The 20,029-nt window shown below is 34.7% G+C and overlaps 3 protein-coding genes and 1 non-coding gene across 4 annotated transcripts in view; 3 read left to right on the top strand and 1 right to left on the bottom strand.

The window, feature by feature from the left end:
* The first annotated feature begins 5,909 nt into the window (after positions 1 to 5,909).
* On the top strand, positions 5,910 to 7,561 carry LOC111453448 (NAC domain-containing protein 92-like). The gene is made up of 3 exons (XM_023094569.1): positions 5,910 to 6,205; positions 6,457 to 6,740; positions 6,861 to 7,561. Exons 1-3 carry the CDS (start codon positions 6,034 to 6,036, stop codon positions 7,323 to 7,325), a joined length of 921 nt encoding a protein of 306 aa, XP_022950337.1. The 5' UTR covers positions 5,910 to 6,033; the 3' UTR covers positions 7,326 to 7,561.
* A 3,667-nt stretch (positions 7,562 to 11,228) lies between these two features.
* On the top strand, positions 11,229 to 13,062 carry LOC111453023 (pentatricopeptide repeat-containing protein At1g09220, mitochondrial-like). Its single transcript, XM_023093942.1, has one exon. It carries the CDS (start codon positions 11,259 to 11,261, stop codon positions 12,753 to 12,755), a length of 1,497 nt encoding a protein of 498 aa, XP_022949710.1. The 5' UTR covers positions 11,229 to 11,258; the 3' UTR covers positions 12,756 to 13,062.
* A 1,377-nt stretch (positions 13,063 to 14,439) lies between these two features.
* On the bottom strand, positions 14,440 to 14,511 carry TRNAQ-UUG. Its single transcript has one exon. It is a non-coding gene; the product is annotated as a tRNA-Gln (tRNA).
* Positions 14,512 to 19,714: 5,203 nt separating this feature from the next.
* The window catches only part of LOC111453876 (amino acid transporter ANT1), a 4,601-nt gene continuing 4,286 nt past the window's right edge, over positions 19,715 to 20,029 (top strand). Inside the window, exon 1 of the mRNA XM_023095161.1 lies at positions 19,715 to 19,971. Coding sequence (XP_022950929.1) covers positions 19,723 to 19,971 — 249 coding nt within the window. The 5' untranslated portion in view covers positions 19,715 to 19,722. The remainder of the gene's footprint in view (positions 19,972 to 20,029) is intronic.

Below are 20,029 nucleotides of genomic sequence, written 5' to 3'. Positions count from 1 at the left end.
TCGAGTTTTTTTGAACACCTCTATTATAAAGTTCAATCTTTATTAAAAAAAATTATTCAATCCAATCCATTAGTTCATCGATATACTTACACGATTACAAACATTTCTAAAACACTTTTTTGTTATTAAGGTTTGGCGGGTTCTATGAAATTTCATGGCTCGAGAATAAGACTTCGAAAGTTTCGTTATAGCAAATAGTATCTCGATCGAATAATTCTATTTATTTGAATTTACAAGAATACGAATAAAAATAAATTAGGAATAAATAAAAAGATTCTATTTTTTTTTTATTTCACACCGAAAAAATTCCACTGCCAGGTGGGCGTGTCAGTGTCCCCACGCGTTTTCTTTCTTTTTTTTTCTTTTAATTATTCTTTTCAATCTTATCATAATAATAAATAAATAAATTTTCACATTATATATATTAAAAATATGTTATTATTTATGTATTTTTCTTTTTATTTTTAGGAATATATGCCTATTTCCTCTATTTAGAAATTTCAAAAATAAAAAATAAATTTTTAAACATTTAAATTATGTTTATATATTATAATTTTAATAATAATAATAATAAAAATTCATAGGCTCTTTCATTTTCGAGTTTGTTGTCTCATACTGGTTACAGCACAGCACAACACACGGCACCGTTGATCATTCCCATGGAAAGATCCACGAAACAATAGGTCTCTCGACATTGTTTTTAGTAGAGAATACCACTTGTCAAATAACCGTACCTCTTCTTATTTAAAATCATATTGAAAGCTGCTATATCTTTAGCTAAGATTCCACTCACGTGACTAAAGTCTAATGTCAAATTGACATGACATTTCTCACCCGTCAAATTATTATTATTGTTTAAGTCGCATTATGATTTCAAAATAAAAATAAAATAAATTATTTACTAAAAAATTTATTTACAAAATAAATAAAAAGTTATCCCTAAAATAAATTGTTTAAATTCTTAATGCTATTTATTTATTTATTTATCCAATTCTATTTTTCTATGCACTCCATTATTTTATTTAATCTCTAAAAAAAATTAAAATTTAAAAATAATAAATGGGATGGAAAATAGTGGACGAGAAAAAAGATTTATCCTCATTAACTAAATGGGTCAGAGACAGATGTTATATTTTCCGTCCCCTTCTACGCTTCGTTCCACTTTTACATATATATGTATATGTAGCCTGATGCAAATAGACCGAAAAAAGATGAGTTGTAGTCAATTCGCCCGTTATGGCTCTTCTCGCGCTTAGTCACTCGCGTCGGTTAGGGGCAGCAAGTCTTTTATGAACTCGCAGTTCTACCCCTAATATATATGATTGATTTTTGAGATACTAACTCTTTGGTTGGATCGGACAGGGAACTTCTATAAAGATCTTTCCACTCATTCATCATACTCAAAGTCGAAGTCACGGCTGGCATAGGGGGCTCGGAAAAAGAACGAGAATCGGTGTCGTGGTGGTACTACTATATATATATATATATATATATATATATATATTTTTTACGAACAATTTAATTCAACAAAAATAAATAGAAAAATTCATGGAAAATTTTTCTAATTTATTTTTAAGTTTTGGTTAAAATATATTTTTAATTTGTTTTTTTGAATTATGAAAAATTCTTAAATCTTAATAATTGTATTGAAAATATATTTAAAACTTCAATAATGATATCTATTTATAATTTAATTATTTAAACGTAATAATTAAATTTATTATATATATATATATATATATATATAATATAGTATTTTAATTCTCCTATGGTCCCATTTTTTAAAGTATTTTTCATATTTCAAATGATTGAATAATAAAAAATTAATATGATATAATAAAATGGTTGTGACTTTGATTTTCCCTGTCCCACTTCTTATTGTTTATTTATATGGAATTTCATGATTTTGTCATTATTTCAAAATAAAAAATAAAATTTTTTCTATCTCGACGACGACAACGAAGTTATTATCACTATTTGTGCCTCGTTTAAAATGTTATCATTATTTGACTAACCTACCTTCTAAAAACAATTCAATATTTTGATTTGATCGTTGAATTTTATTATTTATCCTTTCGACTTTTGCTGATATCAATTAAAATAAATTATATTCAACGAGTAAAATAAAGTTAAATAGTGATAATAAGAAATTACAAAGCTCGAGGTTGTTCAACCTATCATTTGTCTAGCATGAGCTTTAATTTTATATGGGGTAGTTCGAGATATCCATTGAAGAAGTTGGACAGAACCGGGAATGGGACGGGACTAAGGATGGTGAGAGGAACGGGGAATATAATCTCTATCCCGGATTCCATTTAGCTAACGAAGAGAAATTTCTCCCTACTCCCTCTTACATTTTTTGCTTGAACGAGAATTTCACGTCAGTTCGAGTTGAGTTGTCGACTGAACAGGTTAAATGTGTGATATCCCACATTAATTGGGGAGGAGAACGAAACACCTTTATAAGGGTGTGGAAACCTTTCCCTAGCATACACGTTTTAAAGCCTCGAAAAGAAGCCTGAAAGGGAAAGCGGACAATATCTGCTAGCGGTAGGCTTGGGCTTGGGCCGTTACAAAATGGATATCTCTAAATCCAGTACATAGATTATAAATTGGCAAACTCGTAGTTTAGGTCAAACAAACCCGTATACTATAAATTGTAAACGCTCGGGCTTTTCAATTCTAAATCGGAATTTTGGAAGAATATTCCGTACCTAAAAAGGGAGGTGGTGAACTGTGATGAGCTAGATATAGCTAGCTGTTTCGTTTTAAAAAGGTAAAAAATGGTGACGAAAAGTCATACAACTTTTGGTATTTTTAAAGAAATATATATGATATAAAAGGTCGGAAATTAGAATCTTTCAAACCCCACTTATTATTGAACTAACAAAATTGACGAAAATATTAATAATTTAGAAAATTTTAACGATCGAGCCAATAGTTTAAAATAATTGCAAGTACGGTTTTCATATACCACTCTTACACGTCCCAATCATACGAAATTTGTCGAGTTAAATACAGCTCATTATGTTGTAATACTTATCAGCTAACTTCGTTACTTACATTTTATCAGTCAAACTCAATACATCTTAGTTGATCATATAACAGTCAAAGCCCACTATTAGCAGATATTGTCCACCTTGACCCGTTACGTATCACCGTCAACCTCACGGTTTCAAACGCGTCTGTTAGGGAGCATACTCACTAACACACCCTTATGTTTCGTTCTCTTCTCACAATCCACTCCCTTGAGGACCAGTGTCCTCGCTGGCACATCGTCCCATGTCTGGTTCTGATACCATTTGTAACCGTCCAAGCCCACCACTAACAGATATTATCCGCTTTTGCTCATTACGTATCGTTGACAGTTTTACAGTTTTAAAGCGCGTCTATAGAGAGCGTCCTCGCTAGCACACCCATATGTCTTTGAATAAGAGGTCAAAAGTTTATAATTGAAATTAAAATATTCCCCCTATTAATAAATAGACTAATAGATACCATAAATATATTAAACATAATTAATAATTAAAAAAAAACTATACATTAATTATTTATTCGTAACAAAATCATTTGGAATTTAATAGGTGGATATGTCTTTTTCTAAATTATATTAATTATTATGTATTAAATTAAAATGATGTTTTAATATATGTTTTATTATTAATTAACGGAGAAAAAGCAAAATTTTGGTAGAAAATTATTAGAATTTAAGAATTTATTAAAGTTAAGAAATTAAATTAGAAACATTATTACCATAAATATGTTTTAATTGCTTTGTCTTGTTGGGAATTAATATGTCTATTTTAATTCATTAATTTTTAAAAAGAAAAATTATGAATAAATTTTAAAAACATTTATAGCAATTTTTTACCACTTAATTTTTGCTCTTGAATAATAAAATATCACTTGTTTTATTAAAAAAAAATAATTTTTTTAATAAAAATTATATTAAAAAATATAAATTAGGCAGAAAATAAATTCTTTGAAAGGAATATTTTTTTATAAAAAAATATTAAAAACGAAGAATTTTTTCCCATGGGGAATCTGATGCCCGAGAAGAATCGGGACGGTGAGGAAAGACTTATTGTCCCGTCTCTCCCCGCTCCACGGGCATCTCTACTTACATATATATATATATATACATATATATTAATTTTTTTAATATTAGAAAAGTTTAAAAAGTAAAAATATTTTAAAATTATTTTGTTAATGGATTTATTTGCTTTCACCGTCGGAATTTTCCAAGCATACTTGAGAAAATGGAACATCAAGTATAGGAAGTTTCTTGGAAACCAAACATTTAAATTAATTAATTAATTAATTAAAATAATTGCAATATTTTTCTTCATTTTTGACTTATTTATTTTTATTTTTATTTAATTTCTCTCTCTATTCACTTGGTCCTTTCCAAATGTCTATCCTTATCCATACAAAATTAATTACACATTTTTTTTCAATACTTTATAATTTTCAATTTTATCTCGGGTTTTTTCTTCCTGGATGAACATTTTAGTCAACTATTACTACGTTCTAATAATTTAAATTATAAATTATTTGTCAAAATTTAATGCAACTTATTGAAAATTTGAATTAGTCAAGATATTCCGTTAATATGAAAAAAAAAATATTAGTTATGGAATATATTTTCCATCAGTATATTTTATTTTATTTTAGTTGTATGTATTAGTTGGTAGCTTGTATCCTATTTAAACGTTGTGAATATGAATATGAATGAAGATTGAATCTTCGATCCCAATTCTATTTCTCATTCTTAACTTTGTATTGTTTCATTAGTAATTATATTTTCAGATCTATTCACACTTTTGAGTTGGTAGATATTGTGTCACAAAACATTCAAGATAAAAATACAGTCTCGGGTTTAATTAGAAGTAAAGAAGATTTAATACATACGAAAAAAATGATATAATTCAAGGTATTTTTGTTAAATTTTCGTAATCTACTATTGAGCTAATAGCCCGTCGTGCGAGTTCCTATTGGGGTCCGCTATGCCAAAAACGAAAAATAAGTATAAATTTTGTTAATTATTTGCTTCAAATTATCATTTTACAATTTTAACGATCGTAGAAATATAGAGATATATAATTAATAAATTTTTAATACTTTAGGGATTAAACTATATATATATATATAAAAGTAATTAATCAATTATTCCAAAATGCTATATTTTAATACTTTAGACTTGGTCATGGTCACATATAATAATAATAATATTGTTATTTTTCTTATTTTTTAAATTAGATAATGAAATTCTTGGAAGGTTTTGTTTAATTAAGCAAAAGGTTAGGTGGGTCCCATTGACATTGGAAACATTCTAAGCCCTCTCTTAATTTCACCTATTTTTTGTAATATAAAAAAAAATACAAAATAAAATGATTTTTGTTTAAAAAATATATATATTTTTAGAATAAAAAGCTTTTCTATTTAAGAATAATCAAACACCCCGACACCCCGACACCCCTCGCATTTTCGCCTAATTTGATGCGGGAATGTTAAAAGAAGTTCGATAATCTGACGAACCCGATCAACTCAATCTAATTCGAATTTATTCTTAATTAATTTTTTGTTCATTAAATGTATTTATGACTCAAATAACGATAATCAACCTGATATTTTATAGCTGATCCCGATAAAAGGGCTCTATCTTGCTAGCACCTTTAATGGTGTTTTGTTTTTAAATAAAAAATTGAATTTCATTAATTAATTTTTTTTAATATTTTAGTTCAATAATGGTAAGCTAAGAAATTTGAACCAATCAGATGACGTCATAAATAAATATATATAAAAAAAAGAGACAATTTCATAGTAACACCCAATTCAAAGCTTCGATCGAAATCTTCCTTGGTGGCCACGGAACCTTCCTTATTTAAGCGTCTCTCCGCTCCCCTTGATATACTTTTTATTCAACAATCTCTCTCTCTCTCTCTCTCTCTCAACTTCCGATCAAGTCTCTCCGCCGTCTCTTCACCGGAGCTGACAATTCCGATCATTTTTTGCTTCCCTTAAATTTCCGGCATGGAGGAACCACCGCCAACCGCCTTGGATTTGCCCCCTGGATTCAGATTCCACCCCACTGACGAGGAGATCGTCACTTATTACCTGACACATAAGATCACCGACGCCGCCTTCACTGCCATCGCCATCGGAGAAGCTGACCTGAATAAGTGTGAACCGTGGGATTTGCCACGTGCGTCTCTTCCTTCTTCTCTGAATTTCAATTAATTTGAGATTTATTTCATTTCCTATTTCTTAAATCTCAAATTTCTCCCAATTTTAATTTCATTTTTTTAATTTTTTTTAATTTTGATAAACATTTCATGTTGGGTTTTTTAAAATTAAATTATTTAGTGAAAATTAATTTAATTAATTAATTAATTATAGGGAGAAAATGGGTATTTTTTGAATTTTTTGTAATAATTTTTATTTATGATTTTGCAGATAAAGCTAAGATGGGGGAAAAAGAATGGTATTTTTTTTGCCAGAGAGACCGGAAATATCCGACCGGGATGAGAACGAACCGGGCGACTCAGACCGGTTACTGGAAGGCGACCGGAAAAGACAGGGAGATTCTCAAGGGAAGAACGGTTCTGGCTGGTATGAAGAAAACGCTGGTTTTTTACAAAGGAAGAGCTCCCAGAGGTGAAAAGACCAATTGGGTCATGCATGAATTTCGACTCGAACCCAAGTTCTTTCAGTTTCTTGGTTTTCCCAAGCCCATTAAGGTAAGTTCATTGGCTTAATTTTTATTTTAGCTTGTTAATATTTATTTGTTTAATTAAAAACAATTCATTTGAATGTGAATTTGAATTTGAATTGCTTATGAATTTCGATTTGATTTACAGGCTGATTGGGTTGTTTGTCGGGTTTTTCACAAGAACATAACGACCTCAGTTGGAGTGGTGAAAAAGATTCAAACTTCTGATTTTTCTTCTTCTCTCCCACCTCTAATAGATCCCGTCGCTGCTCGTACCCCGATCAGTGGTGGATTCAATGGTGGTGAAGTCAACTGGAGGCTATCAGGACCGTTCGATAATTACACAAATGATTACCATTATCATCAGCCTTTTTCGGCAACGAGTACCGCAACGACAATGATTTCTTCATATCCACCGTCGGTCCCTGATGACGAATTCTTCTCATTCGATCAACTAGGCATCGGTGGGACAATGCCAATGACGACGACGACGACAACAATAGCCATGGAGTGCAAAATGGAACAAGTTTCGTGGTCGACGATGAGCGGTGTGACACCAGAGATATCATCGTCGATCGACAACGAGGCAACTCTCGAGTTCTGGGACTACTGAAAATTGAAAGTAGATATACGATCGAACAATGGCGATGCTTTGTTTTAAATTGGCATTTCCGATATTGAACGTTTAAACACGGATTAATTGATTGCTAATTATTATTCTTTTTTTCGGTTATATAGTCCTTTTTGGGAAGGAATATTAGAAGAACTTTCATGGGTTTGGTTTGTTGATTGTATTGATATGTAGCAATGTGACATTGTATATAGCTTCTATGTATTTGATTTTAACCATTGTATTTTTTGTGTTATATATATGATAGAGGAAAATTATATAGATGTTCGGGTCGTATTTCTTGTCTTTTAGTTCTTCAATACGTGCACGGGTTTAGGGTTTCGAGCGCCTAGTTAATAACGTTGTGAAATTGAAAGGTCCAAAGGATTAAGCTTTACTCAGTACGGACTTGCTTTAATAACGTTCTGTTTCTCGATGGGGTAAGGGAAGGGGGTTTTGAACCTTCTGTGAGTGACTATAAACGATTATGTCATCGAGGTGCAAAAGTTGACAAATAAGTCATCCTTATTGCCCCTCGACAGAACCGTGCATGAGATTTTCACCTTTAGCCTTGTTTTGTTAATACAACAATTTAAGAACGGTGAGATTCGAACGCTTCTTCATCCTTATCTCGGTCCCTGCTCTCGCTACTTGTTTCGGTCTCCACCCCTAAAACAATTTTATTCATTTTTGTGGGGATCCGGATGGAGATTATGCAAGGAGAGTTCATGGAAATTGAGTTAATCACGAAGAAATTTTTCCCGTTTATATATATATTAAAATTAATATACAAAACTAACCTATTATTTATTTATTATTTAATTTACATGTTTATAAATAAATAAATAAACATATATATATATATATATATATTATACATATACATACGTTAATGAACCAATACTGCATAAGCAAACAGTAGGTAACGTGACCATCTAGCAGGGAATGCAGAAGAATGTCGGGACTATCAGTTGCTAAATCCTGATCTAGATTCTGGACATGAGTCGTTAAAAAAAAAAAAAAAAAACCCTTAAAAATTCACATATTTTGGGTTATTTCAATTATACCCTCGAACTTTTACAATTTTCATTATAACCCCTAAAGTTCGATTTTTTTTTCCCTTTTAAAACAACTTTTGAAAGCTTTTACCGTTAAATTCATGGACATCTGTTACACGTAAAATTCTAGACGGGAAGTAAATTTAAAAGCCATAATCGAAAGAACAAAAAATTAGGCATGTAGGGTCGAAAGGAAGAAGAAGACGAGTATCAACCCCGAACAAATTACTAAATAAGTATTTATTTTTTTCCTTTTTATTAAAAAAAAATAGTAAAAAACACGAAACGTAACGGAATAGAAGTACAGTAAACACAAACTGTAAAACGAGAGCGTTACTAAGAGTTTCAATCGTCCCATTCTCGTTTTTCATTGTATCTACCAGTTAGTTCAATTCAAACATAAGAACAGTGCTTTCGTAATTTCATATACTTTTTTCTTTATATATAAGTATTGAGACGGGTAACCTACATCAACTCTCGATCAGAAAAAAATCGAACCGAACCGAACCACCGTAAGAGTTGAAAATAAGAAAGAGAGAGAGAAGAAAGAGGAATAGAGAAGAATTTGGAAGTTTCCATTAAAAGCAAAGCACCGGTTTTTTTGGGGCTGAAATTCTTACTTTTAGGTCAAATAAACCGCCCTCTGCGCAATCCTGGCCGGTTTTTCTTCGATATTGTAATTTGAAGCTTAAGAAATCCGAGTTAATGGCTGTGCTACTCCCATTCCATCTTAAGCAATCTCCATTCCCAAACACCCCCATATTTATATTGCACCATAATTCCAACCCCACCAACCAAAATACCATATTTTATTATTATTATTATTATATTTTTTATTTTTAATTCTCAATCCCGAACATACTTCAACTGGTAATGTATTAATATATTTCTCCATAAATGGCTCGTTAAATTAAAAATTTAGTCCCTCAACTTTTAAGGTCGAGTTTTAATACGTCCTTATTATATTCAATATTAAAAAAAAAAAAAAAACCCCGAGAGTCAGTGATCATTCAATTCTATGTTCAGTAAGTCGATGACCCTTTTAGAAACTTTAAAATACGACAAGATTTACTAGATACAAAATCGAAAGTGTAGGAATCTCTATTAAACACTACCCTGAAAGCTCGGGAGTTAAATTTTGTCATTTAATTCAAATTGTCGATCTAAATCAATATTTGTTCACTACTGTTTCATTTCTCGAGTTCCTACCCTTGGACCTTCTTCTTTTGTTCAATAGATATTCGGAAGTGAGGATCAGAACCTCGAACCTCGATTGATGATATAAATCTTAACCCAGTAAGCTATGTCGACGTCGGTAGTTCCTAACCCGACTTGAATATTTCTCCTTTAGGGTTGTCTCGAACATTTCGTACCGGTTTTTTATAATCATGTTAGCTGAATTGTCAACAACCATAGGCAATATTAAAATTGGGCATTAGGTCATGGTGATGTAAGCAAGAAATGCAACTGAGTGACATAATATTATTGCATAGCTGACATGTTACCTATCAAAAAATAAATAAAATAAAATAAAATAATATTATTTTATAAATAGAAAATTATTATATTTATTTTATTAAAGTAGTTTGCCTAACTTATGGTTTAGGTTTGACTTTAAGTCTTAGAGTATTTGGTAATTCTATTTTTTCTCTCTCCCGAGTCATTTTTACGCTTAATTAATAAATACTCGAAAATAATTTTTAAAAGTTTCAATTATACCTTTAAATTTTTTGAAAAAAAAATTAAAAAATATTGTTCGGTAAATATTAATATTTTGTTTAAAAAATGGTATTAAAAAATACATTTTTAAAAAAATTTAAAAATATATTAAAAATTATACTTAAGACTCTAATAAATAAAAATTTGTTGGAAAAGGCAAATGAGAATGTGAGATATTAAATTTTAAATTTATAAGAGATTTTTTAGAATTTAAAATATAAAATCTATTAAATATGATTTTATAAAATCAAAAACTAAAATTTTAATTTAACAAAAAAAAATGGACAAATTAAAGCTTTATAAATTTATTTAAAATAATTTAATAGACACAATTTTTAAATTTAATATAAAAATTTTAAAAACAACTTGTTGTTTTAATATAGAGGTCCATCAAATAATAGGATCAACATCCATTTGTTTAATAATATATATATTATATATAATAATAATAATATAATTTTTAATACAATTTTTAAGTCTTCACGACGTCCCCATTCCTGCCACTTATTTATTCCCCAACTCCATTTATCTAATGTTTTTCCTTGTCTTAAAGGGAATCCCTCTTTGTTTGGGACGGTTCCGCAGATAAAGTGGATATGAGATCCCACATCGGTTGCAGAGGAGAACAAAACACTTTTATAAGAGTGTGGAAACCTTTCCCTAACACACGTGTTTTAAAAACGTTGAAGAGAATTCCGAAAGGGAAAGTCCAAAGAGGACAATATTTGCGAGCGGTGAACTTGGGATATTACAAATGGTATCAGAGCCAGACACAAGGAGATGTGCCAGTGAAGAAATTGTTCTCCTAAAGGGGTAGACACGAGGCGGTGTGTCAGTAAGGACGCTGGGCCCCGAAAGAGGTGGATTTGGTAGGGGGTCTCACATGGATTGGAGAAAGAAACGAGTGTCAGTGAAGACGATGGCCCCTAAGGAGGGTAGATTGTGAGATCCCATTACAAATGGAGAGGGAAACAAAGCACTCCTTGTAAGGGTGTGGACCTCTTCCTAATAGACGCGTTTTAAAACAGTGAGGCTGACGGTGATACGTAAAGGGCAAAAGTGGTCTATATCGATTAGCGGTGGACTTGGGTGACAAGTCCTTCCGCGCTTGGCTCGAGCAGCCATAGTGGTAGCTAGTAAGCTTGAGAATCATGGGCGCATGGGACTGATCATTGCCTTCAATTTCCCAAGTATGCAGAGCTTATGGAAGCGATGTAAGTTCCTCTCCGCTCAATCTTTCTCTCCCTTTCAAAATCTTCAATTCTATTCAATCTCTCCCTCCGCCGCATACAAATCTCTCCGCCACTCTCCGCCGCCGCTCTTAATCTCTCAGCTCATCAAATACGCCACCTCCCACAAAGCAACCCAACAAATTCGCTCTTTCATCATCACCTCCGGCTTACTTCTCAACGCCACCGCCAATTTCATCCTTCTCTGCAACACATTGCTCCATTGCTACCCTCTCTACGAACCCCTTCGCCGCATTCCTCACACTCCCCCCTCCTACGACACTTTTGCCTATTCCTTCCTCCTCCATTCTTGCGCCGATTTGGAGCTCACCGGACCTGGTCTTCAACTCCACGCTCTCACTCTCAAGGTAGGCTTTCCTTCCCATGTTTATGTTCAGACTGCAATTGTACGTATGTATGCTGCTTGTGGGTTTTTGCTTGATGCTCTCAAGGTGTTCGATGAAATGCCTGAGCGAAACTCTGTCACTTGGAATGTCTTGATTACTGGTTTGGTTAAGTTGGGTGAGCTTGGACGGGCACGTGCGGTGTTTGATCAGATGCCTATGCGTAATGTTGTGTCTTGGACTGCCATAATCGATGGCTATACTCGTCTAAACAAGCATGAGGAAGCTGCGGATTTGTTCTGGAAAATGGTGGCTCATTATGGTATGGAGCCTACTGAAATAACACTTCTAACGATTTTCCCTTCCATTTCGAATCTTGGGGCTCTTAAGATTTGTCATTCAGTCCATGCTTATGCAGAGAAGAAAGGCTTTAAGGCGTCTGATGTACGCATTGCTAATTCATTGATTGATTGTTATTCAAAATGTGGTTGTATTAGTAGTGCATCAATGGTGTTTGAAGAAATGTCAGCTGAAAGGAAGAATCTGGTGACTTGGACGTCGATAATCACAGGATTTACCATGCATGGAATGGGAAAAGAAGCTGTCGAGAGCTTTGAAAGGATGAAGAACGAAGGCCACGAGCCGAACCGGGTCACATTCTTGAGCATTCTAAGTGCTTGCAGCCATGGAGGACTGGTTGAGGAAGGTCTAGAGTTTTTCAAGAAGATGGTTGAGGAGTATCAGATAGAGCCGGATATAATGCACTATGGGAGTTTAATAGACATGTTGGGAAGGGCAGGGAGGGTAGAAGAAGCTGAAAGAATAGCTTTGGAGATACCTACGGAGATAGCCAATGTTGTTATTTGGAGGACACTTTTGGGTGCCTGTAGTTTTCACGGTTACGTGTCGATTGCGGAGCGGGTAACACGGAGGATATTAGACATGGAGGGCGCGTATGGAGGTGATTATGTGCTCATGTCTAACATTTTTGCTGCAGCTGGGAAATATGGTGATGCTGAGAAATGGAGAAGATTGATGGATTCTAGCAAATCCTCTAAAATGCCAGGACAGAGCCTTCTTTAAAGATAGCTTTGACAAGGAATTCTGATATGAATGAGGCTATAAAATATAGGAATGCATCCTGGGAGCTGCGAATTCTTATGGATCTACTACCACGATGGAACGGACTTCGTAGACTCGAGAAATTATGAGGTTAAATTACAAGTTTAGCCTTGAGATTTGTGTCTATTTGATCTCTAAGCTTCTAAAAGTATTTCATAGGACTCTAAACGGGATATTGTGTCTAATATGTCCTAGAAAATTAGATACCAAATAGACATTAACTTCACGGATTAAATTTATATTTATAGTATAACTAATTATTGTTTATTGATCCACCCTTGGTGGAGAAGGAACCCTGTTTAGGGAAAACCCAAACATACACGTTATGTAGGTCAACTATGTTAGTATTGACAGGGTAGCTATGTTGTTAACATCAAAGATAGTTTTGTGGGTTGAAGCCAAGACACCCCAAGCTCTGGAGTGTCGTGTGTGACACATCGATGAGGAGATTTATACGTGTCAAGAAGTAGTAGAAATCTCATTTGTCAAGGACTTGAGGTTCTGCTCTAGGCAACAGATGAACAGAAGGTGTACTAGGTCGGTACCATCTAAAGAGCCATTTATACGAGAAGGTGTACTAGGTTGGTACCATCTAAAGAGCCATTCACATGAGAAGACTAATGCCAATTGTGGCGAGCAAAGAAGTTGGAGTCAATTGAGACATGTGCTGGCTAAGTGCCACATTGAGCACAACGCAAGTTCATAGGGGTCGGCAATGAAGCTTCGCCGCAAATGAGGCAACTGAGTTAAGTTGTGTTCAATTTTTAATAAATTTATTTTTTAATTTTAAAAATCCATTATGATGACATCATAAGATTAAAGACATACATCAGATTTTGTGGTGCAGTGATTAGCACTTTAGACTTTAAATCCAATGATTTAGGTTTAACTTTCCGTAGGACCTTTCCCTTTTTAAAGTTGTTCATTCAAAAGTCTAGTTCAATTTGTTTTTGAATTTTAAAAAGCCATTAAGGTGGGTTCATTAAAAGATTGATATGGAGCATATGGTCCTATTGAGCAGTAGTTAGCACTTTAGACTTTGAATCCAACGGCTTGGGTTCAACTCTTAGTAAGACCTTCACCTTTTAGGATTGCTCAATCAAAAGTCACTTTAAATCTAGCCTGGTTTAATAAAGGTGTGACCTTAAGTCATTTCATTATAAGATTGATATTAAACCCTTGGTTCTATGGCGTAGTGGTTAGCACTTTGGACTTTGAATCCAGCCGTAAAATCTAATCTAGTTTGATTTTATTACACTCCCTTTAGAGTTACCTAGGGATTTCATTATAAGATTGATAGTAAACATTTGGTTCTATGGTGTAGTGGTTAGCACTCCGGACTTTGAATCCATCGACCTGGGCTTGACTCTCGGTAGGACCTTCCTAGCATGGGTTTTTTCACCTATTAAGAGCTACTCAATAATAAAGCCCTTAAGGCAATTTCATTATAAGATTGATATTAAACATTTAGTTCTATTGTGCTGGGCTTGACTCTTGATAGGACCTTTCTAAAGGTGAAAGGAGTTGTAGTGGTTAACACTTTGGAGAATCTAACGACTTGAGTTTGACTCTTCACTTTTTAGGGGGTTACTCAATCATAAAGGTGTGCCCTTAAGACGATTTCAGGTCTAAAAATAAAAGATCAAGGTCCTACTGGGAGTTGAACCCAAGTCGCTGGATTCAAAGTCCAGAGTGCTAACTACTACACCATAGAACCAAATGTTTAATATAATTTTATAATGAAATGGCCTTAGGCACACCTTTATCATTAGGTAACTCCAAAGTATAAATCTCCTCATTGATGTGTCACATAAACTTGGGTGTATTTGGCTTCAACCTACAAAACTGTCTTTGATGTTAACAACATCCAGATCCAGCTGTCCTATCAACACTAACATTATGTTCATCTAGCCCGGTTAATTACACTCCCTAACATACACGTTTTAAATTTTAAAAACCTTGAAGAGAACCTAGCTCACGCATTTTAAAAACAAAATCTGTAGGGGAAGTCAATCTAAAATTCCCCTCGAGTGAAAACTCAAAAGAACTCTTTTAAGAACTAAAAACTTTAAAGGAATGCCCGAAAATGAAAACCCAAAGATGATAGTATATGCTAGCAGAGAAACCCGAGAAGCATTCCCTATATACTAACAAATTACTAACGATGATCTCAATTTTTAGTTGGGAAGCCACTCAAGCTGCCTCATTCCATATCAAACAACACCGTCCCACTCCACAAACAACCATGAACGAGAGTAAAATGAGTAGAGACTTGAGGAAAAGTTTGTGCAAGAAAAGAATTAAGAAACAGCTTAATGCTTGCCAAACTTTTTGGTGGTTAAAAATTACAGTCCACAAAAGGGTTAGAACTACATATTTTAGAGGCTAACCAAACAAGGAATTAAGTTAACCCCTGAAGATGGGCTATTCTTAACCCTTAAATTCTGCTGGAACTGTTCATAAAATATGCAAATTTATCAACTTTATTCAATCTACGCATCATAATACATAATACACCATCTTAACCTAACAAGAGAAACGAAAGCCACTATAAATCCATGACCCAATGGCCTACACATTCGAGTATAATCAGCTCACCACTCTAAGCCCAATCCAAAACCAGCCAGTTTTGACGTAAAGATCCCTCAAATACTAAGTTCGACATACATATTATAATTGATCTTCTTCATCAACTATGGTTTCAAGAGAGTTTGAAACTGGATTTTTGTATGAGAAAGTTCCTCGAGTCTGATACATTGTACAGCTCACCAATGTTCAGAGTTTGAAGTGATCCGGCTAGGCGTCCTCCTAAGCAAATAGTTGTCCCTGAGAAACTTTTCCAATAACAAGCCACTATCTTCTCCAACCAGTCATAAATCAAAAACTTGGTAAAGGCTTTTACGATGACTATTAAAAGTGGTTTTACATGCACCTGAAAAGGGGTGAATCTTCATGATGCTAATGAATATTCATAAGAAAACCATTCCAAATGACTGAAAAGGCTGGCAATGACCGCTGCAATCAATTTTCAATACGAAGCAAAAATTGTGTTTCAAAAATTGTGTTCTACATCTGGTAATAGCAGAAGAAAGACCAAAAGTAGAAGGCAAAGACTTTATTTAAAAAAACAATTAGGAAACAAAACACACCGAAACTTTCAAATTACTCCAATTAAAAAACGGTACTACTTTCAGCTTACATAAAATTTTTAAAACTAGAAAAATCTGTTCAGATGGAGAATGTGAATTCGGGACGTAGATCGGATTTTACTCACAATGTGACAGTGTTTGGAACCAGTTACTACCGAATTATTTCAGGTAAAATTGCAACAAATAATAAAGTTCAGGGCATTTCATTGTAACTTACAAAGAAAAATAGAAACCTCCAAATTAGATTAATTGAACCTCGAAATGTAATGTAAACAACATAAAATTTTCTTCAAAATCTCAACGCAGTTCATAAAACTAAAGTATAAAGAAGTGATAATCTCTAGACTGCTGTAATCGAAGACGGAAATAGAAAGGAAAGGAACACCAAATCAGTTCATAAACGAAAGAGGAATGGAAGCTTATGAGCATAGAAAACAAAGAACGGAAGCTAAGCCTTGGAATCAGCACTAAAACACACATAAACAGAGAAAGAACGAAAGAAAAAAGAAAAGCGCAAAAACCAAAGGCGGTGTTGTTTATGGTACAAGCCTGCGAAGCCATCATCGCCGAGTCAAATAGAACGGAGGCTCCGACAGCAGGCAGTCGTCATTGCTGGAACAAAAGAGAGAGGGAAATCAGGCCGACTAAATACCAAGAACTCCCCATGGATCTCTCCTCTTCAGCCATAGTAAAGCCTCCAAAGCAGCCCTCGCAAGAAGGGAGGGTGGCTCCGCCATGATCGAGAGGAAGAGAAAGGGAATCGAGGCATTAGCCATGGAACCGCCATTCACAATTTCTCAGTCCCGGCTCTGATAAGATCAAGTAGTTACAGAACCCTAGGGTTCTGGTTCCGTCGTATTTATAGGGTCTCATTAGGGTTTTTTTTTCTTTAAAAACAAAAAAATTAAGCGTTTATTTTATTTTTTTAACTTTGAAAAATAGGTTTAAATGTTTTGCTACTTGAAAAATATAATTTCGATTAAATATAATTTTGGGCTAAATTAACATTATTTCATTTATTTTTAAATTACAAAATCGTTGGTTTTTATTTATTTAATTACAACTATAAAGATATTTAGTCATTTAATTTTTTTTTTTTTTAATCATTGATCTCTACCTTGCCTAGTTCCTGACCCTAATTCACGGGAATGTAAAATTTCTACTCTTTCTTCTCCGTCTATGACTCAGATAACAAAGCATGCGTGACAAGTGTCACAGTCATACTTGTCCCAAGCGTGGTGCCTATGGCGACATGTCGGATGTCTCGGTTGTGATATCCCACATTGGTTGGAAAGGAGAACAAATCACCAATTTATGAAATGAGGGTGTGAAAACCTTCCCCTAGTAGACGCGTTTTAAAGTTTTGAGGGAAAGCCCAAAAGGGAAAGCCAAAGAGGACAATATTTACTAGTGGTGGATCTGGGCCGTTACAAATGGTATCAGAGCCAGACACCGGACGATGTGCCAGCCTTCTCGCTGGCCCCAAAGGGGAGTAGACATGAGACAGTGTGCCAGTAAGGACGCTGGGCCCCAAAGGGGGGTGGATTTGGGGGCGGTTCGACAGCTGTTCCCCGAAGAGGGGTAGGCACGAGGCAGTGTGACAGTAAGGACGTTGGGTGGGCCCCAAAGGGAGGTGGATTTGGGGGTGGTCCGACATTGATGGGAGGAAGGAAAGAGTGCACGCTGGTCCCCGAAGGGGGTGGATTGTGATGTCCCACGTTGGTTGGGGAGGAGAACAAACCACCATTTATAAGGGTGTGGAAACCTTCCCCTAGTAGACGCTTTTTAAAGCCTTGAGGGAAAGCCCAAAGAGGACAATATTTGCTAGCGGTGAATCTGGGCCGTTACATCAGTCATGTTTGTCCAGGACGTGTTGTCCATGGCCATATACTCGTTCCAAACCTCTTTTACCCCCTTTCATGCTAGATAGACCTTTGTTATTCTTGTTGTGTTAATATGAGGTGTATGATTGGTCACCAAAATCATGTCTACACCCGTCACGGCTAAAATACCAAAAATGTATTATAGAGAGATGTAACTAGTTGTCAACTTTTCCTACCCGAGTTACATGCTATCAAAGTTGTTGCTGCTTAATCGCCTTTAGCCTATAACGTTGCTTTCTTTGAAATTGTTTTCAACATATTTTCTCACTCACGTTTTCTAAAACATTTCTCTCAACGTGATCCAAGAAGCTCGAGAATATGGTGATATTAAAATATACTAACAAATTCAATAATATTTGATAAATAAAACAAGTTAGTTTCGAACCTTAGTTCTACGGTGACATATATTATATAAAGTGAGTAAGGTGAGACAGAGATCTAGGAGACAGAAAAATATAATCTCTGTCCCAATTTCGTTTGGCTCACGAAAAAAAATCTCTCTTCATTTACTCCCTCATTCCTGGTTTAAACAAAGTTTTTTCAACTGTATTTGGGACGGGAAATAGAGATCTAGGGATGGAGAATATAATATTTGCCCCGACCCTATAAGGAGTAGAGAATATAATCTCTGCTCTAACCCTGGTAGGAAGAAAGAATATAATATTTGCCCCCGACTCTAGTAGAACAGAGAATATAATCTATAGCCCGACCCTGGTAGGAACAGAGAACATAATGTCTGCCCCCGACCTCATTTAGCTAACGAGACATCTCTCCTCACTCCCTACCTCATTTTTCTTTTAAACGGAGATTCTTTATCTGTTTGGGGCAGATCCTGAGATAAATAACGAGACATCTAGTAGGGATGGAGAACATAATCTTTGTCACGACCCTAGAAGGAACAGAGAATATAATCTCTACCTCGACCGTGGTAGGAACAAAGATATAATATCTGCCCTCGACCCTAGTAGGAACAGAGAATATAATCTCTAGCCCGACCCTAGTAGGAACAGAGAATATAATATCTGTCCACGACCTTAGTAGGAACATAGAATATAATCTCTAGCCTGACCCTAGTAGGAACAGAGAATATAATATCTACCTCCGACCCTAGTAGGAACAGAGAATATAATATCCACCCCCGACCCTAGTAGGAATATAGAATATAATCTCTAGCCCGACCCTGATAAGAACAGAGAATATAATATCTGCCCCCGACCCTAGTAGGAGTAGAGAATATAATCTCTAGCCCGACCCTGGTAGGAACAGAGGATATAATATCTGCTCAGACCCTAGTAGGAACAAAGAATATAATCTCTAGCCCAACCCTAGTAGGAACAGAGAATATAATATCTGCCCGACCCTAGTAGGAACAGAGAATATAATATCTGTCCACGACCCTAGTAGGAACAGAGAATATAATCTCTAGCCTGACTCTAGTAGGCACAGAGAATATAATATCTACCCCGACCCTAGTAGAACAGAGAATATAATCTCTAGTATGACCCTAATAGGAACAGAGAATACAATATCTGCCCCGACTCCGCCCCCCTCACCCCCGACTCCATTTAGCTAACGATCACTCTCTACCTCATTTTGAACGGAGCTTCTTTATCTATTTGGGGGCAGATCCCGAGATAAATAATTGAGATACGCATGTAGATGGTATAATTAAAAATAATTAAAAAAAATGGAAACTCACCCAAATAGAATCTAGCGAATCTAAACCAATGGTATAAAAGGGATTCAAAACAGCGTCATGCACTATGAGAGACAAATCATACCCATATTAGCCTCAGCCATAAAACGCTGGCAAAATCAATTAAAATAAATAAATAAATAAATAACTGTAACAATATTTACTTATTTTTTCTTTTAAGGCCGTAAAAAGAGACGTACATGATCTTCATTCATCTTGAACCAGAGCCAACAATGGAGCTGCCCACCGATGCTGTAGAAATCCCTCTGCTCCATTCTTCTCCTCCGCGAACTACTTCCACACTTCAAGCTCTTGGCAATATCATCGTCTCCGTCGTCGGAACCGGCATCTTAGGTTTGCCTTATGCTTTCAGAATCGCTGGTTGGGGTGCTGGATCATTTGGCGTCGCACTCGCCGGCGTCGCTACCTACTACTGCATGCTCCTCCTGGTTCGTTTCTCTTTTTTTTTTTTTTTTTTTTTTTTTTTTTTTTTTTTTTTTTTTTTTT

This window comes from Cucurbita moschata, unplaced genomic scaffold (genome assembly GCF_002738365.1).
Source record: "Cucurbita moschata cultivar Rifu unplaced genomic scaffold, Cmos_1.0 Cmo_Scf00015, whole genome shotgun sequence".
NCBI classification, from domain to species: Eukaryota; Viridiplantae; Streptophyta; class Magnoliopsida; order Cucurbitales; family Cucurbitaceae; genus Cucurbita; species Cucurbita moschata.
Note: the sequence above shows the minus strand (reverse complement) of the source record. Positions and strands in the feature narration are given on the sequence as shown.

Bases quoted from the DNA above. Each gene is read 5' to 3' on its own strand.
- LOC111453448 (XM_023094569.1), top strand. From the start codon at position 6,034: ATGGAGGAACCACCGCCAACCGCCTTGGATTTGCCCCCTGGATTCAGA. The intron at 6,206-6,456 runs GTGCGTCTCTTC...ATGATTTTGCAG, and splicing joins TGAACCGTGGGATTTGCCAC to ATAAAGCTAAGATGGGGGAA. The intron at 6,741-6,860 runs GTAAGTTCATTG...TTTGATTTACAG, and splicing joins GTTTTCCCAAGCCCATTAAG to GCTGATTGGGTTGTTTGTCG.
- LOC111453023 (XM_023093942.1), top strand. From the start codon at position 11,259: ATGGGACTGATCATTGCCTTCAATTTCCCAAGTATGCAGAGCTTATGG.